The sequence below is a fragment of the Hirundo rustica genome, chromosome 29, assembly GCF_015227805.2.
Source record: "Hirundo rustica isolate bHirRus1 chromosome 29, bHirRus1.pri.v3, whole genome shotgun sequence".
Taxonomy (NCBI): Eukaryota; Metazoa; Chordata; class Aves; order Passeriformes; family Hirundinidae; genus Hirundo; species Hirundo rustica.
In genome coordinates, this window is record NC_053478.1 from 980872 (window position 1) to 1008459 (window position 27588).

The 27588-nt window shown below is 52.2% G+C and overlaps 2 protein-coding genes across 6 annotated transcripts in view; one reads left to right on the top strand and one right to left on the bottom strand.

Annotated features, from left to right (window-relative positions):
* Positions 1-11362, bottom strand: part of LOC120764148 (GON-4-like protein) — a 33783-nt gene extending 22421 nt beyond the window's left edge. Inside the window, exons 1-11 of one of the 4 annotated variants that reach the window (XM_040087951.2) lie at positions 11252-11362; positions 9213-9374; positions 8378-8574; positions 6291-6365; positions 5868-5918; positions 5165-5215; positions 4744-4839; positions 4403-4507; positions 3512-3679; positions 2425-2617; positions 172-273 (exon numbers count right to left, since the gene is read on the bottom strand). In XM_040087951.2, the coding sequence (XP_039943885.1) occupies positions 172-273; positions 2425-2617; positions 3512-3679; positions 4403-4507; positions 4744-4839; positions 5165-5215; positions 5868-5918; positions 6291-6365; positions 8378-8574; positions 9213-9240 (1066 nt within the window). In that variant the 5' untranslated portion in view covers positions 9241-9374; positions 11252-11362. Of the gene's footprint in view, positions 1-171; positions 274-2424; positions 2618-3511; positions 3680-4402; positions 4508-4743; positions 4840-5164; positions 5216-5867; positions 5919-6028; positions 6147-6290; positions 6366-8377; positions 8575-9212; positions 9375-10725; positions 10827-11251 lie in introns of those variants that run through there. The other 3 variants (XM_040087952.2, XM_040087948.2, XM_040087949.2) reach the window with 3 other exon arrangements.
* Positions 11363-11491: 129 nt separating this feature from the next.
* Positions 11492-23640, top strand: SYT11 (synaptotagmin 11). Of its 2 annotated transcripts, none has more exons than XM_040088208.2 (4): positions 11492-11624; positions 14864-15678; positions 18157-18280; positions 20590-23640. In XM_040088208.2, the coding sequence occupies exons 1-4, from the start codon at positions 11591-11593 to the stop codon at positions 20898-20900; spliced, it is 1284 nt and encodes a 427-aa protein (XP_039944142.1). In that variant the 5' UTR covers positions 11492-11590; the 3' UTR covers positions 20901-23640. The 2 variants fall into 2 exon arrangements, with proteins under 2 accessions (XP_039944142.1, XP_039944143.1); XM_040088209.2 differs by having other exon boundaries at positions 18157-18277.
* The last annotated feature ends 3948 nt before the right edge of the window (positions 23641-27588 follow it).

A 27588-nucleotide genomic window follows, 5' to 3' on the forward strand; every position in this document is an offset into this window, starting at 1 on the left:
GCAGCTCTGCCCAGATCCCTCCACGAATTCCCAGAGAGCCAAAAGCTGGTCAAACCAGCACAAAGATCTTTATTTAATATCCTACACTGCACAAATCCTTGCAACAAAACACTTTTCCCAGTGAATTACTACTGCCAGCAAGAAAAAGGAGGGAATTCCTGGGGGACTTACTGGTGATTCTCACAGCACGGTCATTCCTGAAATCCTCTGTGTCTGGTTCATCCAGATCTTCCAAGAAGTTGTACTCAGGGTCGTCATCATCATCAGCTTCATCTACAAAGAAGCAGGATTGGAACTGTCATGACCCTGAGCTGGCACCCAGCAGCTGCCAGGAGCAGGAGCTGTTTGCTCACAGTCACAAAGAGGGCTGGAATTACTGCTGGGAATGAGCTGTGCTTATTTTAGGGGAGCAATATCAAAGCCATCCTCCTTTTAAACTGAGCTGTTAGGACCTCTGACCTACAACCACCCCTATACTGATAATCTGGGATCTGAGTTTCAGGTAAAATATAAAGAGTCAAGTAATGTAATTTCGGTTTCTGGTTTTATATTCAATTTGCACAACGGTAAGCAACCAGTAAATACAGGAAAAAAATGAAGCTGGGTCCCAGAGCTTGTTCCTGTTTCTTCTCAAAAAGAAAAGAACTGTTTCTACCCCCAAAACCTGTGCCCCAAACAAGGAGTAAAACACACTGGGGTTCAGTGGATCAGTGGTGAGCATCAGGGGTTAAATCCACCACTTCCCTTTGTGGGTGCCAGTTCCTGTGTGGTGCTGAGTAAATATTTACACATGAGACGCCTGAAGTTTAAAAAAAATCTCACAGAAGGGCCCTGGGGAAGATGAGGAAAGCTGATTGCAAGACTCAGGCACAGGATGAAAAAATTAACGGCTGCAGACAAGAATATATCACGTATAAATAAAAAACAAAGCTTCAGGCTTTCAACACACAGTCACAGAAAGGTTTGGGTGGGAAGGAACCTTGGAACACAAACCCTGTGAGGAACAGCTGAGGGAGCTGGGGTTGTTCAGCCTGGAGAAAAGGAGACTCTGAGGTGACCTGATCACTCTCTACAGCTCCTGAAGCGTGGCTGTGCTCAATCTCTTTCTCCAGGCAGCAACTGACAGAAGAGGACACAGCATTAAGCTGTGCCAAGGGAAATTTAGGTTGGATATTAGGGAAAAGTTTCTTAAGGGAAGAGTGATAAAGTCCTGGAATGGTCTGGCCAGGGAGGTGGTGGAGTCACCACCCCTGGATGTGTTTAAAACAAGACTGGATGTGGCACTGGGTGCCATGGTCGAGTTGAGGTGTTAGGGCTGGGTTGGACTCGATGATCTTGAAGGTCTCTTCCAACCCAGTGATTCTAGAATCTAATCACCTAGTTATTCTCCCTGCCACGGCAGAGACACCTTCCACTGCCCCAGGCTGCTCCAAGCCCTGCCCAACCTGCCCTTGGACACTTCCAGGGATGCAGGGGCAGCCACAGCTGCTCTGGGCACCCTGTGCCAGGCTCTGTGCCAGGGCCTGCCCAGCCTCACAGGGAAGAATTTCTTTCAAATACTTCACCTAAACCTCCTCCCTGTCAGTGTGAAGTTATTCTCCATCATGTCACTCCATCTCTTGGGAATTGTTTCTACCCACGTTACTTATAGCTCCTTCAGGTCCTGGAAGGACATCTCAAAGCCTGCTCTTCTCCAGGCTCAACATTCCCATCTCCCTCAGCCTTTCCTCCCAGCAGAGCTGCTCCATCCCTCTGATCACCCTGGAGCCTCCTCTGCACTCTCTCCAGCAGCTCCAGCCCTTGCTGTGCAGGGCCCCAGGGCTGGGGCAGCCCTGCAGGTGAGCTCTCACCTGAGCAGGACAGAGGGACAGAATTCCCCCCATTCCACGCTGGGGGATCGGCCCAGGGCTCAGAGAAGGTTCTGAGCTCAGGTGCAACCTCCCCACTCCTTCTCCCAGAGCTGCCCCGCCTGCTCATCCCCCTCCTGGATCCACATCCCAGCTGCAGCACTGTTACCCTGGTTTTTCTGAGCCTTTTGATTTTCTTAAATGGAGTCAGATCTTTTTAGTTACTGTACAATATTAAGAGCAGTTTTCTACCTTTCTCACAGATGTAGCATAAACAAATCCTTTGTTTTTCATTCTCTGTCCTTTGTTTGCATATTTCTAACCTGAAAACAACTGTAACTGACAATTGGTCTGGCCGCTGAGGCCGAGGGGTGGAAACCCCAAAAAGCCAATCTTCTGCTAGACCCAGAAATGTATAAAAGTAAAAAGTAAACAAAGGGGTCTCTTCTTCTCTCGGCTGTGATCGGAAGGACCTCTGCGAAAATCTCTTGTCTGCGTGTGACTGCTTTGTGTGTCTCAGCACCAACGCCCGGCCTGGTTAAAGCACAGAACCCCCAGCCCCACGTCGCCCAGGCACCTTCGTTCTCCACGTCGTCGTTCATGAGCCCCCCGAGCCACCTCTTCCACTCCTCGTCGTCGGCCGTGTTGGGGTCGTACATGTCGGGCGTGATGTCGGGCGCGCGCAGCTCGGCCTCCAGCTGCCCCAGGGGAACGTCCTTCAGCGGCCGCTTGGAGCGCGTCCTGAAGGCGATCAGGCTGTCCTCCAGGGGCTGCAGGGACAAACAAGGCTTTCCTGGCACTGCCAGCCCAGCCGAGCGAGCACCACCCCAAAAAATATTGGATTCCTGCAGCGGAGAATCGTTTGTTTCCGTAGGTTGAGAAAGCTAAGCTGTCGCTACTCTCCCCGTCGAGCTGCTGCTTTTAATAAATATACATATAAATGTGTTATTGTTCATTTATCAGCTCTCATCTGCCACCCAGGAAACAGCTTTGGTTCTTTCATTTATGTTTTACTCTGACATTCAGCTGGAGCAGCAGCCCAGCGCTGTTCACACCTCAGCCTTGCCCAGGAACACAGAGCAGCAAAGCTTCTCCCAATATTAAACTGGGACACTGGGTCTCTTGGGAACCAAACTCCTCAGCTGTTAACAGCAAAAATTGTGCCTGCGAAACATAACTAAGCCAACAGGACAATTTTCAAAAGGAAAACGATTTTCATTAGTTATGTAAATGTGATAGAGTTACATTTAACAGCTGAAACAGCAGCAGTGAGAGACTTACGAGCACAAACATTGTCATCACAAGAAACTAAAAGTCTGTGTCACTAGCAATATTTTTAACAGCTGCCTCTGAATGCCCTGCACACTTTGGAGATTCAATTTCACAGAATCCAAGACCCATGGAATGGTTTGGATGGGAAGGGACCTCAAAGATCATGTTGTTACGACCCCCTGCCACGGGCAGGGCACCTTCCACCAGCCCAGGCTGTCCAGAGCTCCACTGATTATCTGAAGGAGAACAGAATGCAATAAAAGGAGGAGCAGACAACACCAGGAAGTCCCAGAAAACCCCAGGAAGTCCCAGAAAACCCCAGGAAGGCCCAGAAAACCCCAGGAAGTCCCCTCCTCTCTAACAAATTCTAACCAACAAACGCAGCACCGTACCTGGTAGGAGTCCATGCAGACAGGGCTGGAGGCCAGCTCCTCATCCACTGCGTGCAGCTTCTCCATGAAGGTGCTGTCCTTGCTCTGCTTGGGTTTGGGAGGTGGTGGGGGTCCCATGGGAACCACTTCAGCACTAATGTGCCTAACAGGTGTCGTGACCTTCTCCATCTAATTAGAAAGGCCTTGGTGTTAAAAGGTTTTATTCAGAACGGAAATTTCCAAGGACAGAGGAAATTTCTGCTCGACCAGAAGTGGGAGAAATGCTTCACAGAAGGACGTGGATTTTTCCTATTACACTCATTTTGGTTTTCAGAAAGTACAAAGAAATATGAAGATTTGCTGGAAAGGAGACATTTGGATGATTTGAGTATCAGCCTCAACGTTACCAGAGCTGATAAACCTGAACACCAACTACTGTGGCAGAATCCTCCCAGAAACAAACTCATGGTGAGTAGAATTACACTGAAATATCAGCGTAATATTGCTGGTTTTGATCACAATGTCAGCTCCCAGGAGCTTTCTGATTCTTGTTTGCTGATCCTTGGCCTGTGTCACACTGCACCTACCACTCCCTCTGAGTGTGCACAGTCACACAAACACCTTCATGCTTTTACCAAACTCACTTTCTGCTCCTAAGCCGAGCACAGGAAGCCATTCTCCTGCACTCCTCGGAAACGATCAGAAAAGTAATCATTGTCCAAGGAACTGACAACTGTTTCCACTCCCAGGGCTTTATTTTTATTTTAGACTCAGCCCTTCCTGCAAGGAAATGTGGCAGTGAGACCCTAAAGCCACCCAGCAGCTGGAATGTGCCCACAGCCGTAGGAATTGATTTTTTTGTGGGGGTTGGATCAATAAATTAGGAACAATGACTGTTTCCTCCAGCTTTACCTCACACAGTGTCCCTCCCTCCTCGTCAGAGGAGCGCCTTGTCCTGGATCTCTTGGCTCCACGAGGAGAAGAAGCCGTGCTCTCCACATCGCTCTCCAGCAAGCTCTGCAGGGCAAGAGATGCAGAACGCTCTCAAACCATCGTGCCACAATCAATAACTGCTCCAAATAACATTTCAAACACTCTCCTTCAGACAAAGGAATAGTAGAGCACTGAAAAATGATTACTGGGAGGTCCTGGATGACTTACAAGTGTCCATGTGTTAAAATAAAGAGTGTTCTCCTGCCTCAGACACAGAGCTCTGTGCTGGACACACAGACCTTTGCACAAGCTGCATTTACCTCTTCTGCAGTCTCATCCTCATCTTCATCATCAGGCTGGTACTCTTCATCAGAGGAATCATCTTCCTCCAGGGGAATGTCCACAAACTGAGGTGGCTGCACACAGGAGAAAGAGGGTGACCACTGTTACCAGGCTGCACTCCAAGGGTGCAGTCAGAGCAAACTGAGGAGAACACCCCGAAGCTCAGAAAGGAAATCCCGAAGAAACCAAAGAAATAAATTACTAAAAGTTTGGCAAAGGAAAGCAAGCGGTTTGAGGAGGTACAAGAAGAGGCACAAATGATTTAGCATTTATGTGATGGAAATGCATGAGCTCAGAGATGGTTTCAGTACACGAGTCTGCTCCAGCCCTCCAAAAGAGCTCTGCCTCAGCAGGAAGCCTGCAATAAGGTCTCCCCTTTCCCAACAACAATTAATTTACCTTCATCTCGTTTGCCTTCTTAATTGGAGAAATATTCCATGTTGGAATCACCTGGGGACAGCAAAAACACTCGGGCTGTGTCACATGGGCAGGGTCAATCTCACCAATCTAAGGAGCACCCGAGCTTGTGACCTTGATCTCCACAGTGCTCAAGCATCAACAGAGCCCAAACAAAGCCTTCAAATCTCCCACAGGATCTTCAGGAAGCGACTTCAGGACAATGGACACTGGGAATTCACTGCCCTTCCCAACCCTGAGCTGGCTCTGTGCTGCTCGGCTCAATTTTTGATACACTGTCTTAACTGATTCTCTTCATTTCAAGACTCAGACCACATTTATGCTTCTCTTAGAGGGTCACACAACCAAAACCACTCAGAATAACAGGACAGGCTGAGTTGGAAGGGACAAGGACCATGAGTCCAACCCCAGCCCTGCACAGACACCCCAACAACCCCACCCTGTGCTGGGAGCGGTGTCCAAGCTCTCCTGGAGCTCTGGCAGCCTCGGGGCCGTGCCCATTCCCTGGGAGCCTGGGCAGTGCCAGCACCCTCCGGGGAAGAACCTTTCCCTGATCTCCACCCTAAACCTCCCTGACACAGCTTCAGCCATTCCCTGGCTCCTGTCACTGTCACAAAGAGCAGAAGCTGGAGCTGCCTCTTGGGCAAGGGGAAGGTGCAACAGGAAAAGCAGATGACTTACTTACCCCTCCTTTCTCCACAACTTCCTTCAGTTTGGAACGAGTCATTTTGGGCTCCTGAGAGTTTAAAACAAGACAACAGCAATAAATTCAGTCCTTTCCTTGATGACAGATCTTCCCCAGCAACTCTTTACTATGAAGCTTTTATCTTTTTTCAAACTCATTACCTTTAAATTCACTGCTTTTCCCCACAGTGACCTCAAAAATAACTCCTCGTGTTTCTGTTTCATAATTTACACTCAGACACTACCCACTTCATCCAGGTGGCAAAACTGATAATGTAACCTAATTATGAAAACAGGTAAATTACTTTTTTGCCCTTCCTCTCCTCCCCACATCCCATTATGGCCCAGGAAGGCAGAGTGGAAGGGGAAGGCCTTGTGCATTTGGAACAACTGATCAAACAATCTGAGCAAGCTTTTTACTCACAAACAAAGGAATATCTTCTGTCTCACTGATGGCTGCTTTCATCATGGCCACCACGTGCTCATTTGTGATCACCTCCTAAAGGAACACACAAAACCAGGATGTTTATTAAAGAGAAACAGACAACACAGCAAGTGTTAGAATGAACTGCCTGGAAACACGATGAGGAAATACTCAGTGCACCACAGCCTTTGTAATCACGCTGTAGCAAAAATGATTGCTCAGAGATCAGACAGTAAAGTTTAAAGCAGCACAGCAGCGATTGAAACATTTGCACTACGTTTTCTGTGAAAGCTCCCCAGAATAAATTCCCAGCAAAGAGAAAGAAAATCAGTCAAAACAAAAGCCCACACCAGTTTCTCTGCTATCAGTAATCAGTCATGTCATGTAATCAGTAAAATGCGCTGATCCCAGTCACAGGAGAAAGGCTGCTGTGAAGCTGCAACAGAAAACCTGCATCTCGATTAAACTTCAATATTTAAGCACTCACAGGCTCCCAAGACAAGGCTGTAAATCTCTGGAGAAAGTATGGAATAACACCCAGTCTTTAAAACATCGTGCTACTGCATTCCAGCAAACACTGCACACATTTAGGAGAAATGGGGAAGGCAGGAGAGACGCAGCACCCCAGGCTGCATTTTCTGAATGCCTCCATAAGGGAAGGCAGGTGGCTGGGAGGAATCTCCAGCCCTCACCTAACGACAGGGAAAGGCATTGATTTGGGGCACTTGCACAGAATCCACCGGTGAAACTGCCTGAAAGAACCTTGGCAGTCCCCAGGTTGATTGTCACAGGGATGGCAAAAAGGGAAATTATCTGAGATTATCTGGATTTGAACAATTCTAGAGGCAGGGAAAACAAAAGGTATGATTTTTGATCCTGTGGGAAAAGAAATACTATTGCTCTCCAGATCGCACTTTGGGATGAACTGAAAAGACCCAGCAGAGGTGCAGAGTTAGAGATTCACTCCAAAGCTGTGACAGCACAAATATTCTTCTGGCAGCTCCTCTCTAACTGAGAGCTGTGTGATGGACACTAACTAAAAGTGATGCATTTCTGTCAGCACCACTAGAAGTCCTTCAGAATTTTATGATGAAACAGCTCATTCAAAAAAGGAAACAGAGTTCACAGCTTACACCTGCTCACGTGGGCCCGGAAGGATCATTTTAGTCCAGTTATTCCTGCTGCTCAGGAAAAGCAAAACAGGCCCAGGTGTCATTGTAAACATGAGGAAGTTGGGATCAACATCTGCTGGCAAAGCAGGCTCCAGCTGAGCGGCACGGGCACCACGTGATCCTGTCCTCACAGATTTACTCGGGACGTTCCCTCTTTATACATTTATTAGCAGAGGGCAGGACGTGGGTGCTGACCAAGAAGCAGCAATCCAAGAGCCACCAGCACCCCCAGCAGCCTGGCCTGTGTCGGGGGCTTTCCCCAACATTCAGGTGGTTTCAGGGTCCTTTGCTCCCCTGCACAGCTCCGAGCCAAGCCGAAGGAAGAGACGGAGTTCTCAGGTTTAGATTTTTCAAGGTTGCATACTTCGTTTATTGTTTTTATCTTACAATTTTCTCGGAGTCCGACAAGATGTTCGCAGCTGCATGGATTCCTCACGTCTCCCCCCGAGCTGGGCTGTCCTTATTCTTTTATACTAATTACTACGTATTTCTTGTTTACTATTTATTACCAATGTCTATCACTATTACTAAAAAGGTCATCTTTACTTTGACCCAATCCTCACTAACTACTTTGTGCCACGTCGATGCAGCAATGGAGCGAGGGAGGGAGAAGGAGAAGAAGAAGGAGACAACGCCCCAGATTCTCCATCTTATCCCCATTCACCTCAATGCTAGGAACCCAAAATCACTATTTTCTCACCCTGTGATAAGCTAAACTACTATTTTCCACATTCTTGTGGCCTGTAAACCTTCTCTCAGTGTAGGAAGTTTTTCCCATGGACTGACATCAAAGCCAGAGTCTCTCTGAGCTCTGGGCTGGGGTCCCAGACCCCCCTGCCCAGGTCCCTGACCCTCCAGGGCAGCCAAAGGAATGCCCTGGACTCCAACAGGCCTGGAGCCCAGCCCCCAACTCACGTGCAGGATGTTCCTCACGTTGACCACGGTCAGGTTGTGCTGTTTGGCCCCATCCTCCAGGGTGCGATCCAGGGACTCGTCCAGTTTGATATCACAGGACAAGGAGCCCTCTTCTTCCAGGCTTTTCCCTTCTCTTTTCCGTTTGGTTGCCTTCCTCCTCCTCTTCCTCCTCTCGACCTCCTCCCCGTCCTGCTCCTCTGAAAACCAGCAGAAACGGAATCTGAAACCTCGGCTGCTTGGCATCCGGCGCGTTGTGAGAGGATGAGTTTGAAAACAAACAGCAGCTAGAATTCTGCAGCTGCTGAAACAGCAAAGCTGATGAGAGACCACCCAAACAGAAACAGCCACCAGAACTAGAAAGACTTTTGAATGATGGATTCGAGTTCTGCGGGACCTGACTGAGTTACTCGAAGACATGAAGCTGTCACCTCCTCCAGAATGATTTAGAATGGCCTCAGCAGCCTTTTCACACCTTTAACAACACTGCAAAACTCCAGGTACCACACAGCAAGAACAGGTTACAGTTTCCAGGACTTAAAAAGCGTTTTCTTGCTTTGCTGACTCAGAGAAAGAAAAGAAACATCATTTTCTCCGAAACAGGGCAGTGATTTTCAACAGCCAAAAACTGCAGAGAACAACTCCAGCAAGTTCCACTTTATTGAGACGCTGAATGATGGAGCACGAGATGAAAACTTAAAAAAAAACAACCCTGCACCTACACAGCCCCCGACATCCTCACAATTCCAGAGTTTGCTGTATCAGTCACAACACTTCTCCTGCGAAATAACCAGCCCCAAATCCAGATTTTCCCCATCACTCTGCTGGGACCACTCACCAGCTCGGGTGTTCTTCGGTGGCTTCATCGTGGTGGGATTTCTGGCAGCCACCTGCAGGGAGCTTCTCCCTGGAGACTCTGGCACTGCACCAGGGTTTTCACTTGGACACGGATCCCGCTGAGAACTCACTTCTACCTCTGTGTACAGCTTCGGGATTTTCCCTGGAAACAGAACAGCCAGCTGTAGCCAGATATACCACAGGGACACACAGAGCAAAGTAACGCACCAGAGTCCGTGCTGCAAACAAATTAATCCTCCATTCATTTTCCATCGACTTGCCCATTCAAACACATCAAACCAACTGCACAAGTCCAACTCAGTGTGGTGCAGCTGCACAGGGCAGCAGCAGCTTCATCCTGCTGGAAACAGAGCCAGGCACAGAGATCCCACTCCTTCAGCTTCACTCCCTCACTATCAGCTGGGCACAGCCACGCTCAGACCCAGCCCTGTCACATGAGCCAACTGCCAGAAGCTGGTGATTTCCCCAAAACATGGCTGGACTCCCTCTTGTACAAATGCAACCACCACAGGAGGGACAGGCACAGGCAGGGGGTTATTCCCAGCTGGAACAGCACAGCTGGCTGCTTCCTTGGGATGCATTTTCCCAGCCGTGGGCCAATGAACCCACATGGCTGCAGGGGTGGCTACAAACCCTTCCCCTCCTGTTCTGGGCAGGCCCACAGGTTCCACAGCCTAGAAAACAGCTGGGAACTGTCTGGTTCCACCTCCTTCCAAGACACAAACTCAGCTTTCAGCCAAATCAGGGAGCTCCTCACAGCAGCACAAGAACCAGAGACAATCCTCACTGAGAATCACAGAAACCATCAAACCCGAGTGACCGCTGCGGGTCACACCTGGTGCCGCCGCCCTGCGCAGACAGAACCATCCCAGAGCACAGGACTGTGTCCAGATGGGGCTGGGATGTGCAGCAGGGAGGCTCCACAGCCTCTCCGGGCTCTGCTCAGGGCTGGGCACTGCCCAGGGCACAAGCTGTGCCTCCCGTGCAGGGGCAGTTCCTGGGCTCCGGCCCTGCCCGTGGCTCCGGTGCCTGGCCTGGAGCAGAGCCCGGGCCCTGCTCTGCCCGTCCCTGCACACAGGGACCCCCAGGGCTCAGGGCCCCTCTCAGCTGGGGCTCCTCTCCGGCCTGAACAGCCCCAGCTCCCTCAGCCTTTTCTGGGCACGGAGATGCTCCAATCCCCTCACCTCTGGCCTCAGGGGTGCTCAGAAACAAGGCCGGACTGTCTCTTTCCCACACAGTAACACAATAGTTTGGGTGGGCAGGGACCTCAGAGCGCATCCAGTCCCACCCCCGGCACGTCAGGGACGCCTTCCCTCATCCCAGGGTGCTCCAAGCCCCGTCCAACCTGGCTTTGGACACTCCCAGGGATGAGAAAACACCGCGAAAGACCTCAGTTTCACTCTAATCTGTAACACCTCCTAGGGGGAAAAAAAAAAAATCCAAAACAAACACCACAAAATCCCAGTGCCCAAAGCCGCCGCCCATCCCGGTACCTTCCGCCGCCGGGCTGCCGGGGCCGGCAAGGAGCTCCTGCCCGGTCGCTCTCCCGAGGGTTTTCCTCCCGCCCTTCGGCGAGGCCTCCCCGGGCCCCCTCCCCGCGGGCCTGGCGGAGCCGCCGCCATCGGCAGCGCCGGTCGCGGCGGAGCCTCCGGGCAGCTCCGCGTCTTCCCCGCGCTCCCTCGGGCTGGGCGGCCCCGCCGCCGCCGCTCTGCGCTTCTTGCAGGGCAGCATCTTCAGCGCCAGCGCCATGGCGGCCGCGGGGCCGCTGCGGGGCTTTGCGGGCCCCGCTCGGGCCGCCCGGTCCCGCCGCCCGCGCAGGAAGCGGAAGCGCCCGGGGCTCGCCCCGCGCATGCGCGGCCGGGGCCGGTCCCCGACGGGGCCCCGGTGAGGCGGGGCCGGGGGCGAGGGGGCACCGAGCGCCGCCACCGCCATCTTCGGTGGGCAGCGCCGCCGGGCCGGGCCCGGCCCCTCACACACACAGTGACAGAGAAACACACACGCACAAACACACCCACACACCCAGGGCGCCGCTGCCCGCTGCAAGGCCCCCGCCCGTCTTTGCCGTCGGGGGTCTCCCCGTGGAGCAGAGCCGGTCCGCCCGGTGCTGCCGCCTACGGCGCCGGTGCCGTCGCCTCCCGGTGGGAGCGGGGCTCAGGCAGAGCGGGCACACGCCCCGCGGCTCCGCGCCCGGAGCCCCGACAGTTGCCGAGTCACCGCCGGGCGGGGCCGCCGCGGGCGGGGCGGGGCCGGGCGGGGCGAGCGCCGCAGCGGGACCAGTCGGCAGCTCCTGCATCCCGGCCGGGAGAGCATCCTCCGCACCGGGCCCCGCACCCCCGCGGCCCCGGCCTCGGCGGGGCCATGGCCGAGATCACCAGCGTCCACCCCGGCTTCGGTGAGTGGCGCCGGGCCGCGGCGGCCCCGGCTGCGGCCCGTCCGCCCCGGCGGGGCCCCGAGAGGCGCCCCCGGGGCCGGGCCGTGCGCGGCGCCTTCGGCCCCGCTCTCCCCGCGCGGGGACGGGAGCGCCGGGCCGCGGCCTCCGCACCCTCAGCATCCCCCCGGCCCGGTCCCTCAGCGTCTCTCGGCCCCCTCGGCGTCCCCCCGGGCCCGGTCCCTCAGCACCCCGCGGCCCCTCCGCCCCCGCCGGCCGGGGGACGCCGCTCCCCCGGCTCCGCCGCCGCTCTCCGTCAGCTGCCGGGGCGGTGCCGGCTCTCGGCCGCGGGAGCGGGGCCGCCGCCGGCGCTCGGCGGCGGAGCGGGGGCCGGTGGCAGGTGCAGACCGGGCCGATGACGTGATGTCTGTGCCGGGCCGCGCCGCGCCCCGGCCTTTGTTCGCGTTCCCCGGGGCGGCTGCGGCACCGGCACCGGCGCCACGAGGCGGGGCCCGCCCGGGGAAGCGGGCGATGCTCGGGGGGCCGCGGCGGGCGCGGGGGAGCCGGGAGCCGGTGCCGGGGGCGATGCAGAAGCTCCGAGGCCCGTGCGGGCCCGGCCCGGGTTCGGGATGGTTTTTGGTGCAGCCCGGGGTGAGGAGGGCGGGGATGCAGCGCCGGGGGCTCCTGCAGCTCTGAGCATCCAGAGCGCTGCCCACGCCTGGCCCGCAGCACCCGCGGCCCTTCCCCTCGCACCCTCCGGCCCCCGGGGGCACGGGATTCCTCCGAATCCCGAAGTACTCGGGGTTATTCCTCCGTCCGGCACCGTTTATCTCATGGAAAACGGATCCCACCTCCCTCGTACCTTGTGTTTCCTGGGATCCGAGAGCCACGTGCTGTCACCATTTAACCGTTGGCCACCATTGGGGAGTCCTTGGCAAACACCGGGTTTAAAAGGAGGTTTTCAGTGATTTTTTTGGTTTTGTTTCGGACGAATTGTGGCGTCACATCAGGACAAAGGCCTCTTCCACAAAGTTTGGATGGGGAAGCGAAGTTCTGCTGTGTTGGAGGGAGGTGTCAGGCTGTGCTGCCATTTCAGGCGGACATTGGGCGTGGGGAGTGCTCTGGAAGCTGCAAAATCTTCACTAAAATTGGGTTTAGAGAGGTCTAGATCAGCTGTAGGGAATTATGGAGACAGGACTAATGGATGGATGGAATGATTACAGAAATAGGAGCCTTCAGCCAGGACGAGGGGGATTGGGAGTAACTGAGGCACTGGCTGAGATGAGAACACAGCCACGTCATGAGGCCCAGGAGCTCTTTGCCACAGAACATCACGGGAGCCAAATGTAAGGCTTGAAATAATATTTAGAGTTGAAGTCATTTTTCGAGTTGCGGTAATTCAGTGAGAGAAAAGATTTATTTGGTGCTTTCTGGTGTCACTGTTGGGCGCTGCTTCTGAAAAGAGGTGCAGGAAAGGAAGGCACAAGAGCTGATCCTGTGAGGACACAGTAGAAACAAAACACACAGCAAGAAACAAGAATGAGAATGAGAATAAGAATGAGAATAAGAATAAGAATGAGAATAAGAATAAGAATAAGAATAAGAATAAGAATAAGAATAAGAATAAGAATAAGAATAAGAATGGAGTTTCAGCATTTTTCTTCCACATCCACCAAAGCCTTTTAAGCTGAGTTGTCTCCAGCCGGGCTGTTAAAGACCATTTGCCTCGTATCAAAGAGGGAACATTAAATAACGAACTGAAGTTGGGATTTTGGGGCGGTGTTTTGTCAATATTATGATTTCTTCTTGCTTTGGTTAATTCAATCCCGGGCTCTGCAGTGAGACCTGGGACAGGTTTCTCTGTGGAATCGGTCACCACAGCCAAAGGTTCCAGCTGCGGGTCAGAAAGGCTTCTGTCTAACTAAAAGTGGTTTTTCCAGTTTTGGGAGCAGGCAAAATAATCTTCCCTGAGTCTGCCAGGTGCTCAGTTTACAGTCTGTTAGCCTCAGTAAATGAGGATGTGGGAAGAGCAAAGAAAATCCAAATTTGTGGTGCTCTCTGTAGCTTCAGGGATGAGGTTAGACGATTATTTCCTCCTGTTTGTGGTACAGAATGAAGAGGAAAATGAGACAAGTTTACCTTTTTTCAACCAGCTGTCTCATTTGGTACGGCCACGATTGTCATGACAAGGGTTGTTGGTAAAGGAGTGGTTTGTGTAATTTGTGAGAGAAAGAGGCATAGGGCGTTCGAGGGCTGTTTGTTTGTTTGTTTGTTTGCTGGCTTCCAGAGAAATAAAAGAAAATGGCCTTGAAACCAGGAATACAGAAATAAGTCACACGGAGAGCCTGGCTCGACCTTCCTCAAACCTCCCACCAAGAAACTGAAGACAGCAAAAAATCCCCTCCTTTTCCTCCCCTTTAAAGACTGAACAACCCCAGCTCTTTTTGCATCTCCTTCTCTTCCCTGTGCTCTCCATCCTCCACGCACCCCATCCCTTCAGTCCTCCCAGAATCGCTGGAGGATGTCAGTGCAGTGTCCTGGGGAGCTCAGCCCCGCTGGTTTCATTCTGTGCCTTGGTAAAACTTCTCCAAAGTCATCCATTAGCAAAGAAGCAGATAAAAATGAATGGGGTTGGTTTTTTTGGGTTTTTTTTGTTCTGTTTTGTTTTGGTTTTTTTAATTCTGCTTTGCCATTACTGATTAACACAGTTGGCGTAATCTAGAAAATATCAGATAATCCCTAAATCCGAGCCCAGGATTTTCTGTCTGTTGGTTTGGACACTGGATTTCCATGAGGGATTTCGTGTTTAGCCTTGGCCTCAGCCACAAGGGCCGGGGCAAAACAACCATTTCAGGGCAAAGGGACATTTAAAAAATTGTTAATGAAGGATACCTCAGATCCAGCCTGATGGCCATATTCATTACTCCCTCCCTGTTGTGAAAATAGAATTGTGTAACGTTCCTGAACAGGGCATTAAAAAAATAAAAGAAAAAGCTTCCTGCACATCAAGAGCCCGCGTTCCTATGGAGATGCTGGTGATGCAGGAGCTGGGTTTGGCAAGATAAGGCAATCAACAGTTTGAGATCCTTAGCTGACGGAACACGGGTCAGGCATGCCTTAGGAGTAAATTTAGAAATAGCAGCGATGTCTGGGGAAGCTGTGAGAGGCAGAGCCCGGGGTTAAGAGCACTGCAGGACTGCGTAGATCTGCAGCCAGGTGTGCTGCGGCCCCAGCTCGCTCCTCACTGCCTTGTCTTCCCACAGATGTGTCTCCCGTGGTGGCAGGACTCATTGGAGCCACCGTGCTGGTGGTTTCTGTCTCAGTCACAGTCTTTGTGTGGACATGCTGTCACCAGCAAGCGGAAAAGAAGCACAAAACTCCCCCCTACAAATTCATTCACATGCTGAAAGGCATCAGCATCTACCCGGAGACCTTGAGCAACAAGAAGAAGATCAACCGGCTGCGGAGAGACAAGAGCGGCGCGGCCAGGGACGGGGGCAGGGGCAATCTCCTGGTGGATGCCGCCGAGTCGGGGCTGGGGGGCGCCGACAAGGCTCCGGATGGACCCCCCAGCCTCGACCAGCTCCCCATCAAAGTCGAGTTTGGAGATGAACTCAGCCCGGATCAAAGCCTCACTCCAGGAGGGAGTAAAACCTCCTCGCCTTCTTCCCCGGGCGACGACGTCGTGCTGGGAGACCTGACTTTCTCAGTGGACTACAACTTCCCCAAAAAGGCGCTGGTGGTCACCATCCAGGAGGCGCACGGGCTGCCCGTGATGGACGAGCACACCCAGAGCTCCGACCCCTACATCAAGATGACGATCCTGCCCGACAAGAGGCACCGGGTCAAGACCCGCGTCCTGCGCAAGACGCTGGAGCCGGTGTTCGACGAGACCTTCACCTTCTACGGGATCCCCTACAGCCAGCTCCAGGACCTGGTGCTGCACTTCCTGGTGCTCAGCTTCGACCGCTTCTCCCGGGATGACGTGATCGGGGAGGTGATGGTGCCCCTGGCAGGGGTGGATCCCAGCACAGGCAAGGTCCAGCTCACCAGGGAGATCCTCAAAAGGAACATACAAGTAAGTCGTTTCCACGTAGGGTGGGTCCCGGAGCCTCCGTGGTTTTCCGAGCGGGAATAACGCAGATCCTCAGCTGTGAAGCCTGGTTTTCCCCGGATGAGTGGTTTTTGGTGTGGTGTTTTTCTCTGCTGTGTGGTGATGGTCATTGGGTAAGGTTTTGTCACTCCTGAGGCACGGGAGTGATGAATGTTACGATGGATGGTGCCAGGGAAAAAAAAAGGCAAATTCCCGCCTCCAAATGAAAGCTGATGTGATAACAGGACATCCATCTGCAAACCTCCCTGAGAGAGGGAGATTCCTCTGACCTGACCAGTTTAGACCCCTCTCCTTGGGATTATTTACAGCTGAATCCTGGCTGTAAAATGTGTCAGCAGAGCCTGACTGGGTTCCCCTGGTCCTGGAGCAGGAATCAGCTCCCAGGAATCCCACCCGAGACGGGTTGGATTGGGAACAAAACACAGACATCTAAAATTCGGGTGAAATGAATCCCACTCTCAGTGTCTGGTGCTGTAAACAAAAGGATGAGCACTGTGGAGCAGATGTCTGTGTGCTCAGGAGGAGGAGGAGGCAGAGGAGGAGGTAATTCAGATTTTCATCTTCTTGCTCAGTTGATTTCTGCTGCCCATCTCCCAGGTTCAAAAGCAAAAGGCATTTGGGCTCACTTTTATTGCTGCAACACCTTGGAAATCGTTGCTGGGCTCTATAGAATCCTCCCTTATGTCCTGCAATGGCATTATTTAACTTGAAATGTTTCTACTTTATGGGTTATTGAGCTTTTTTTTCTTTTTTTTTTAGTATTATTTATAGGAGATTCTGTGTCAATAATCCCAACAAAACCAGAGTTCTGGTAATTACTTTGCTGTTCTTCAGTTCTAGGGATGCTTTACATTATGACAAAACAAGTGCCTGGTTCAGGGTCTTTAATTTTTTGGTTTTTCAATGCATTGACTGGATCTCTTAGGAGTAATAGATAAAAAAATAGCAAAAAATAGATTTAAATATAAATCATTGCAATCAAGGCTGCGAATTATTTAACATCTGTTACTAATCAAAAATTGATTTACCTCGGCGCCAGATGTGCACGCTCGAAAAATCTGCCTCATTCCACGGTGCCCAAACAGCCACCACTGAACAAAGTCTGTCAGGGGGTTTCAAAATCTGGGCTACAGGATTGCATTTAACAGCCAGTAACGACCCAGTGCCCCAAGCCAGGCCTGCATTCCACCCCAGTGAACGTTCCCAATATTTCAAACTGACAACCACGGACTGAAAATTACTTTGAAGCGGAATCCCGGAATGATTTGGGTTGGAAGGCACCTTAAGGATCATCTCATTCCAACCCCATGCCATGGGCAGGGACACCTTAAGACCAGAAGAACCCCAAAACTCTTAATAACATCCTCACCCCCCCACACACACAAAAAAAATCTCTCCTTGGCTGTTGTATTCTTCTGTATCCAAGGAGCCAAAGTTCCAAACGTTTCCCTTCCAGGCCCAGGAATTTGCTCATTTATTTGTTCTCCCAAAAGTTCCCAGCAGCTGGAGTTCCATGGTCCTTGTGAGTCCCTTCCAACACAGGATAGTTACCATTCTGTGATGCCATGCACGTGAAAAACTCGTGTTAAACATGCAGCAACCACTCAAATAAAAGGGAACCGCCCGATGAAAAATGAACATTTTCCAGGCTGAAGTTCACGCTCTGCATTTTTCCCTCGAAGCTGAGCGGAGGAGCATTGACAGAACCTCAGGGCAGAGAATGGAGCATTTGCTGCTCTGAAAAGAGGAAAATCCCCTCCTGGGGGCCTCACTGCCAGCTCTGCCAGCCCCTGATGGGCAGCGGGGGTTTGGGAGAGAGCCCAAAGTTTCAGCAGCTCTGTGACACCACAGCAGTTCCCAGCCCTGGCTGGTGCTGTTCACCTCGACAGCAAATAAACTCCATCTCAATTAGTGCCAGCTCAGTGGAAGTTAACACACACCATCTGGAAACCAAAACTAATTATCTTAATGTTCTGTTAATGCCGTGTTACTGTTTGAAAGGACGCACCGGGCAGGTTTAACTGAGGTCCGAGATAAAACCTGCTCTGGTTTTATCTTCTTTTCGTCTTCATCCTGGAGCTTTGCAGGCTGAACTGATGGTGAGACTGTCAGGACACCCAAGGGCTGAGGGGCTCAGCTACTGCAGCTCCACAAAAAAAAAATCAGTGGAATTTGAGCTCCTAAACCCCTCAGAGCCCTTTAGTAACAGATCCCCACAGGCAGCCTTGGCCACTCCTCTCTCAGAAGATCTCACCAGCTTTCCTCTCCTAGAAATGCAGAGTTCCACGCTGTGGGGATGCAGCTGAGGCCCCAAGAACCACCCATGGCTCATTTCCTCACTCTTTAAGCGTTTAGCACAAGGAAAGGAAATCCTGGGCGCCTCCAGAAGCCGTGTCCGTGCACACCTTGTCCTAACAAGCTGTGTGTGTTTCACCCTGCCAGAAGTGCATCAGCAGAGGGGAGCTGCAGGTGTCCCTGTCCTACCAGCCCGTGGCACAGAGGATGACCGTGGTGGTGCTGAAAGCCAGGCATTTGCCAAAGATGGACATCACCGGCCTCTCAGGTAGAAGCTATTTTCTCCAGCTCTGAGTGCGTGGGGGAAAAAAAGATCAATTAAATCCCCAAGTTCTCTCGCAGGGGTTTTTTTTTCCCCCCCCCCTTGTTTCAGGGTTTTTCGCCGTTTGCGGGTTTTTTCCTCAAATTCCTCCTGAGGGTGATGGATTTCTGTGGGTGCTGCAGTCCCTCACCTGTAGGTGGTTGTGCAGAGCAGCCCAGATCCTTTCTGCTTGATGCAGGCAGGGGTTTGGGAGGGCAGCAGCTGGATCCACAACAGCCTGGATCCGTGGGATCCCTGGGATCCATGAGCCAAAGGCGATGGTGTGAGAAAAACTGGGAACAGCCCTGGCTGGCAGGGGCTGGACACGAGCCCAGGTGTGCCCAGGTGTGCCCAGGTGTGCCCAGGTGTGCCCAGGTGGCCTGGAGCAGCCCCAGCGTGGGCACAGGACCAGGGCAGTGCCCATCCCCTGTGCTGGCCTCAAATCCTGGGCTCAGTTTCGGGATCCTCATTTCAAAAAAAAAAAAACACCTTGAAGGGCTGGAGCATGTCCAAAGCTGGGGAAAGGCTGGAGAATTCCTGAGGGAGAATTGCAGGGACAGGGGCTCAGCCTGGAGAAAAGGGGGATCAGGAGGGAGCTCCTGACAGGGGGGGACAGCCAGGGGGTTTGGGATCTGGGAAGAGGGAACAGGGACAGGAGGAGAGGGAATGGCCTCAGAGTGGATACCAGCAGGAATTTCCTCATGGAAAGGGCGCTCGGGGCTTGGAAGTGCCCAGGGAGGTTTGGAGTGCCCATCCCTGGAGGTGGCACCCAGAGCTCTGGGCTGGGACAAGGCGGGCACTGGGCACAGCTGGCATTCCCTGGCCTGGGAGAGCTTTTCCAAGCTCCAGCATCCCGTGATTCTGCGGCTCTGCGGTCCTGAGCAGCGCTGCTGCCGTGGCTGTGTCTGCCTCAGGCCCTGGCCCTGGGAGAGGAGGGGGACAAGGGTGAGGAAGAGGAGGGGGACAAGGGTGAGGAAGAGGAGGGGGACAAGGGTGACAAGGAGCAGTGACACACTCAGAGTGGAGAGCAGGAATTAGAGACAGCTCTGGCCTGGTGCTTTCGGGTGCTTTCGGTTTTGTCGTTTTCGCTGGGTTCCTTCTCGTGGTGTTTGAAGAGAGGAGAGGAGCTGCTGTCCCGGCTTCCTTATTTCACAGGTTTTCACACTCCTGAATCCCCTCAGCAAAGTCTCCTTCAGGATTATGGGGAAATGGTTGGAATCGACTTGAGAGTAACAACAAGCCCTGGAATGCAGACAGATGCAGAGTAGGCTTCATTATTGCAGGCCCTACATTTTACTCTTTCTTTAAGGAAAACAAAAAGACAAATAAATCAAAAAGCTGTGCGTGTGTAGTCACCAACCACAGGATAAAATTTTCAGTGAGGTTCTACCTGCAGACTCTTGTGACTAGCACTGTTTATTTATGTGATCTTTGTATTATGCATAAGCCCATTTCAGCTGGGTTAAAAAAAAAAACCAAAAAAACCCAAAAAGGTGAAAAAGAGGCAGAGCCAGCAGGGCAAGGACCTTCCAGCTTCAAAACTTGTGTGGAATGAAAACAAAACAAAACAAAAAAAATCCCTCAGTGCCTGGTATCTTGATTGTAATCCTCCATCAGTGTCTGCATAAAGAGCAGCTGCCCGAGGGCTGGGGGAGGCTGGGGGGAAAAGGGAGGCTTTGTTTTTAACTTTATTCTTTCCCAGTACCTTCCACTGGCAGCATTTGCCATCTGCAAATCACTGAAACTGCCTGGACCCTTTGTTGGGCTGTGGCCTGCGCAGGGCTGCGCTGCTCAGGCTGGGGAACAGCACCCGCTCTTCTTTTTTTCCCACTTTTCCTCCGAAGAAATTCTTCACCGGGCCGGTTGGAGGGAGTTTGGGTTTGCTTCCCAGAGGGATCCCAGTCAGGGGTTTTCTCCCAAATTTGTCCCTAAACCAGGACAATACATTTTTATTGGCGCCCACGGAGGGATTTGGGGTGACCTCGGTGTGGCCTCCCAGCTCAGGGATTGTCCATGGGCGGGAGAATGGCTTCAAACTGCCAGAGGGCACAGGAAATGGGCAAGGAATTCTTCCCTGTGGGGCAGGTGCAGCCCTGGTGCCCAGAGGAGCTGCGCAGCGCCCACGGGGGCAGTGGGAGGTGCCCCTGCCCCACGGCGAGGGCGGGACGGGGTTTTTTGAGTCCCTCCCGGCCCAAACCGACGCGTGCCAGCGATTCCCAGCCCGTGCTGGAGCTCTCCTGGGCCGTGTCATTGGTTCCTCCCTCTCCCCCCTCCGGCAGACCCCTACGTGAAAGTGAACGTTTACTACGGGCGCAAGCGCATCGCCAAGAAGAAGACGCACGTCAAGAAGTGCACTTTGAACCCCGTCTTCAACGAGTCCTTCATCTACGACATCCCCGCCGAGCTGCTGCCCGACGTCAGCGTCGAGTTCCTGGTGATCGACTTCGAGCGCACCACCAAGAACGAGGTGGTGGGGCGGCTGATCGTGGGCGCGCACAGCGGCAGCGCGGCGGGCGCCGAGCACTGGCGCCAGCTCTGCGACAGCCCCGCCAAAGCCGTGGCCAAGTGGCACAGCCTGAGCGAGTACTGAGCTCAGCCTCCTCCCCCCCTTCTTAGGACAGACTTCGAGCCTCGGTTTAGCTGTAGGACTAAACTCTTTTCCGGTGAGAAGCGGCGAGCTGGTTGGGTTCTCTTTAGCTGACGTGGTTTTTTGCAGGGCACTAAAACTCTTAAGGAAAAAATAAAACAAAAAAACCAAGCGAACGAACGACAGGGAAAGAAAGAATAATGGGAAAAGAAAAAAAAAAAAAAAAAGAAAAAAAAAAAAGGAAAAAAAAAAAAAAAAGAGGTACCACGAATATATATAACAGTGTAATCACGCTATTGCATGCCTACTACAAACTGAAATTAGTATAACTGCCGGTATCAAGTTGCAGGTTTTAATACCAATTATCTGTCACTATGGAAGTCGTGTTTGTGCCGAGCTGTCTTTGCTGGTATTCACCGAGATTGGCCTGTCTTTGTTAGGCTTCTCCCAAAGTTTCGGAATTCTGCTGTTTAACCTCTAGTTTCTTGTTAGTTTTGCCTGCCCATTGGTTCTTGCGGTTCTGTTCTGTGCTGGTTTGGGGGAGTCCCAACCGCGTTTCCGTCTAGGGCTGGGTTAGAATTCTGCACTGGCACAAAAGGAAAATACAGGGAAAATGGCGTTGGCCTCCAGGGAAGAAACAATTCTGTGTCAGGCACCGAAATCCTTGTCGTTGTGATGCACCTGGGGAGCTGTGAGGTCACAGACATCCAAGACTGGACTCTAAAATCCAAACCCCGACCGACTGATCCCGTCGCTTTTGCCACGTGGGGCTCACACAGGCAGCGCCTCACAGACTGCAGGAACTGGGGAAATCCGGCTCAGTTTCATTTTATTTAATCTTTACTGTGCATGAAGGGCCCAAGAAAACCCAAACACAGATGTGTCATTGATTGGTAAGGAAAAACTCTTTGGACGTTCAATGTCAGATTCTACCTGGCTGATAATTTCTGTTTAATGGCAAAACAAAGCTGAGCTAGGGAAAGGTCCTGGAGGGCAGAGCTTGTCCGTGAGAAGGTGACACAGCTTCCCTTCATCCGTGCTGGAGTCAACTTGCATTAGACATCGTCATCCTTCAGTCACCTAAGAGCCAGCTCCCAAAAGAGCAGGAAACACACAGGGCAAATCCTGGCACCAAAAATGGGCCAGGCCTGGAGTTTCGAGGCGGCCTGGGGGGAATCCTGAAATCCTGGAATCCTGGAATCCTGAAATCCCTCTGAGTCTGGGAACAGCCTGCAAGGGGAAGGATGGCCCTGACCAGAGGGACCTCCAGCACCTCAGGCTGTTTTAACCCTGCAGAGTCAGGAATTTGGAACAGAAGTCCCTGAAGTTTGGCAGCAGCTGCCTGAGATGGGGCGGTGCTCACAGAGCCCTGGAGCTGCCTTTGGATGCGACTGGAGCATCCTGGGTTTGGGTTTTCTGGCCACAGCCCAGCCAGGGCACAGATCAGGGTGATAACTGGCAGCAAATAATTCATGGAAACCAGTGTTGGTGAACTGAGCAGAAATAATTACAACTAAAAACGTTCCTGGGCTCTCCAACTTCGAGAAATGCAGAAGCAGAATTGGGTTTTGCAAAGAGGCTCCTCCACAGCCCCGGGTTTTCAGAAAACCTTTGGTTGCTCCCAGTCTGCTCTGAGCCCTGTGGGATGCACATAGGAATGCAAATAACAGATTATAATTTTTTTTTTTTTTTTAATTAAGATCATTTACCTACTTACAAGACTCGACTACTGAATTTTAGATCCCCGTTGGAAAAATGATCCTTTTCACCTTCCCTCCGCTGCAGTGGGAATTACTGAGCGAGGCTCTCGTGGCAGCAGCTCTGTAGGAACAGACAGCTCTTGGGGAGCTGCCACCGCTTTGGCGTCTCTGCCTGAGGCGTTCTTTTTGGAAAGCTGATTTCTCTCACTCACCGGCCCTCCCTCCCAGGCTGCAGCTCCACTTCTCAGCAGACACAAGCCTGCACTCTGTTCCCCCTTCACCCACGACCAGGATTTCTGCCTGAGGTCGTAGTGGATTTTATCAGTGTCTTAAACGCTTTCTGCCTGGAACTCTGTGGCTCAGAGCCACAGCCCAGAGAACCGAGCTCCCCCTTGGAAATCGCTGTAGATCTCTTTCAATCCTAGTTTTTGGTTTTTTGCACTAAGCAATTGCGTTGCTGCAATTCAAGCAACTGTCAGGACTTTTCCTCGGAACATGCTTTCCAACACCACTCCAAAGATCTGACCAGGACTAAGAGCAGCAACAAAATTCCCTTCTCCCTTCGGTGTGAAAAGCATGACTAAGCCTAGATGATCTTAAGATTCCTTTAGTTGCGAAGGAAAGATGAATTTCTTGTCAAGGAAACATGCTCAGGGTAAATAGACTTAGGCTATCGGGCAGGTAGGAGTAGCTCCAACACTCTTCTGGAATAATAGGAAACTGAAAATGTGCAGATATATATTTTTTAAAACATGAAATAGACAGTAAGTGACAGCGGACTCACTGTAAAATCTCCCCGGTGTGGTTATTCTTTACCTTGTGTCTTCTGTTGTAAAATGAACTTGGAACAGTTACAACTTTGTGTGGGGAAAGAAAAAAAAAAAAAAAAAAGAAGAAAAAAAAAAAAAAGGCAAAAAAACCCTAACTCAACCTGTGTGAAACTGCATAATGCTATAAGCTAACCTACATTCTGTAATGCTACCTTGTATGTTGAATTTGTTAACGCACATTGAGCGTGCAAATAAAAATTAAATCACTTTAAATTTCGCTGCCTTTGCCGTGCGTGACCGTGGGCGACAACCAACACACGACTGAGCACTCCCAGGATTTGCTTCTATAAATATGAAAACGTGCACGGGAAGAGCACACACAGAACGAATCTGGGTGGAATAAAGAAACGCAGCAGAACCCTGGCACATGAAGTATTAAATGAAAGCGGGTCTGGAAGAGAGAGGGATTCAGGGTGCCCTAATTGTGGCCATCCAGCACCTGAAGGACACAAGAAGGAAAGATGGAGAGAGACTATTTATAGAGGCCTGGAGTGACAGGACCAGGGCGAGTGGCTTCAAAGTGACAGAGAGGAGGTTTAGTTTGGATATGGGGAAGGAATTCCTCCCTGTGAGGGTGTGAGGCCCTGGCACAGAGCCTGGCACAGGGTGCCCAGAGCAGCTGCGGCTGCCCCTGGATCCCTGGGAGTGTCCAAGGCCAGGCTGGAGCAGCCTGGGACAGTGGGAGGTGCCCATGGCACTGGATGAGCTTTAAGATCCCTCCCAACCCAAACCATTCCATGATAACACTTCTCACTTCAGCCTTGGCCCATCCCAAAACCTACAGTAACCCACACAGCATTATCATTTGGTACAACTTGGCATAATTTGGTATAATTTGCTATAATTTGGTATAACTTGGTCTAATTTGGTACAATTCCGTATAATTTGGCATGAACAGATATCATTAAATTGGATCTGACTGGGAAGAAGGGACATCAGAAAAAGAAGCGATTTCCGCTCCAGGGTCTGTAACTCAGAAGCATTCCTGGACTCCTGGTCAAAGCTGAATTCTCCAGGAGTGGTTTTTGTCCATCCCACCCCGTGCAAGACGCAGCAGTCCCCCCTCAAGCGCTGGGATTTGGCTTTTGGGGTTGTTTTTCTGCAGCTGCCCATCAACACCACCCAGAACAACATTGCTGGCACAGAGCCACGGCTTTAGAAAAGGCCAAACAGCCCCGGGCTGGGTTTCCCCAGCAACAGATTCCAGCCTTGAGCAGCTCTCTGCTCTCCTAGAGAGCTCCAAGCAGCAAAAACCGACTTCCAGAGCTGCTTCAGGTGTCTCAGAACGAGCTCCAGGTCTCATTGGTGAGGAGCCAGGAGGATTCAGCCCAGGTTTTACAAAGAGGTGGGTGATGGCTCTGGAAAAGGATCACAGAATGATGATTTAGGGTTGGAAGGGACCTTAAAAACCACCCAGTCCCACTCCCTGCTCTGGGCAGGGACAACTCCCACTGCTCCTGGACACTGCCAGGGGTTGGAGCAGCACCAGCTGCTCTGGGATGTCGCAGTGTCCCCTGCTCTGCACGCCTCGTGTGCCTCCTCCAACGTGCCCAGAGTTAACACCAAAACCTGCCTCTCTCCAGCTCTGCCTGGGACAAAGGGACTGGAACACACCAGCTCATTGAGCACAGCCCGAGTCCTGCTCTGGAGATTTGATTCCAATGTTTTGCTCACCAGTGGCAGCCAGGGAAGATGCTGGAGACACAAAATTCCCAGAAACCAGCGGGATCCTGCAGGTAACGAGCAACCCACAGGGCTCAGGGCTGAGATAATCACCGTGACCTAAACGCAGCCTTGCAGGACCTGAAGGAGCCCACAAAAAAGAGGGAGAGAGATTATTTGCAAGGACAAAGGGGAATGGCTTCAGACTGACAGAGGAGAGGGTTAGATGGGATGTTGGGAAGGAATTCCTCCCTGTGAGGGTGGGCAGGCCCTGGCACAGGGTGCCCAGAGCAGCTGTGGCTGCCCCTGGATCCCTGGCAGTGCCCAAGGCCAGGCTGGAAAGGGTTTGGAGCAGCCTGGGACAGTGGAAGGTTGTTGCTATATTATGTGAGCTTTTGTGAGATGTTTACAGCTCCGTAACTGAATTTCCCACAGCCTCTACTGTAAACATCACGTTTTCCACATTCTTTCTGATGAGGGTCAATGATGGACTTCCAGCCTGGCCAGGGGGATGGAGAGGTGGTAACCCTGCCCCCTCCAATCCCTGGCCATTCTTCAAAACCTATAAAAACGAGGTCTTTGTAAATAATAAAGTTCTTCTTCAGCCTTCATCTCGTGGAGTCAGCTCTGTGAGTATTTACTCGTGTCCACTAGCGACAGAAGGTGTCCCTGCCATGGCAGGGGTGGCCCTGGGTGGGATTTAAGGCCCCTTCCCACCCAAACCATTCTGGGATTCTGTGAATTGTGTACCGATTCAAATTGGATGCCCGGTCAAACACAGAGGTTTATTTAACACTGACGTTTCCCCTCCATTTCCACATTCTCTGCACCAGGACTGATCAGGGCGCTCCGTTCCCTCCCGGTGATTTTTTCAGGGCAATAACCAGAGTTATCCAGCGATGGGCTGAAATTATTCAGCCAAAGCGCAGAGTCACTGATTATCTTCTACTTATTGTGCAAAAATGTGAAAGGGAATCTCTCCTCATCCTCCTCTGCTTGGCTCCTGCATCCAGCACTACACGCCTTTAAAAACCGGCGGGTTTCAGGTTCTCACCCCGTTCAGCCGAACAGAAACAAAAGGATTTGCATCACAAAGGGAAAAAAAAAAAAAAAAAGAAAGAAAAAGAATAGAAAAAAAAAAAAAAGCTCGAACAGAATGAGTTCGACAACCCGTGAAAAGAGAAATGGTTTTGTGGAGCGCATGGAAGCTCAGCCCCGGCTCCCTTCCCACCTCCCCCGGCTGTGCCAGGGAAAGCAGCGGGGTTTCGCCCCGCGCTTGGCACAAAGGGCTCTCTCTCTCTCTCTCCTCCTCCGGCGCAGCTCCTGCCTTATCTCATTCCCCGCAGGACGGCGTTGCCAGGGCGATGGAATCACGGCCCGTGGCAGCGCTGCCTCGGGCTCTGCCGGCATCTCCCTGGAGCGGGATGCTCGGGAAGCTCCGCGTCCTTCCCGGCGCTGCCCCCGAGGTTCCCTCGCTCCCTTCTCTCAGCTTCGTTAAGATGCAACAGCTGGATTGGGGTTCTGAAGGAGCCGTTCCGGAGGGAGGATGGCGGGGCCCCTGCGGAGATTCCGTAATTGTCGGGAATTGGAAAGGATCCAGAAAGCGAAGCCAAGAAAAGACCCTCCAGGGGATGCACGGGATTCCAGTGAGGAGCAGCTCGGGGGGCCTGGAGAAAAGGGGGATCAGGGGGGAAACTGTGGCTCTGCACGACTCCTGACAGCAGGGGAAAGCCGGGGGGTTTGGGGACAGGGACAGGAGGAGAGGGAACGGCCTCAGGCTGGGCTCAGGGTGGACAGCAGCAGGAATTTCTCCATGGAAAGGGCGCTCAGGGCTTGGAAGTGCCCAGGGAGGTTTGGAGCGCCCATCCCTGGAGGTGGCACCCAGAGCTCTGGGCTGGGACAAGGCGGGCACTGGGCACAGCTGGCATTCCCTGGGCTCTTCCAAGCTCCAGCATTCCGTGATTCTCCAGAGCCACCACCTGAATCTGCTGCGCTGGAACAGAGCCGGGGGTGTCTGAGCCTCCCGGGTCACTGCTGAGCCACGGACAGGGCCTGAGCGCCAGGGAGAGGATTTATTGGGCCAAATGTGACATTTGGAAAGGAACGGGAGAACAGACCGAGGGATAAGTAAAACATTAGCGGCAGAAAATGCAAAAAAAAATTTTAAAAAAACCCACAAAAACAAGCAAACAAACAAACAAAAAGCAACCAACCAAACCCAAAACAAGACCAAAAAAAACCCAAAAAAACCCCCCAAACCAATGCAATAAATACGCACACACAAACCCTGAAAAACCCAAAGCAACCCCCTCATTCTGCTCAACTCCTCCAGCTTCTCCCCTGCACCAACACAAACCCCGTGGCAGCACCAGGAGCAGAACAGGAACTCATCTGGTGAAGGGACACCCCCTCATCCCCCAAGGACAGCAGCCAGCCCTCGGAGTGAAACAATTAGCAGCGTTCCCAAAATAACCCAGAGCACCAGGAGCCTGAGAGTCC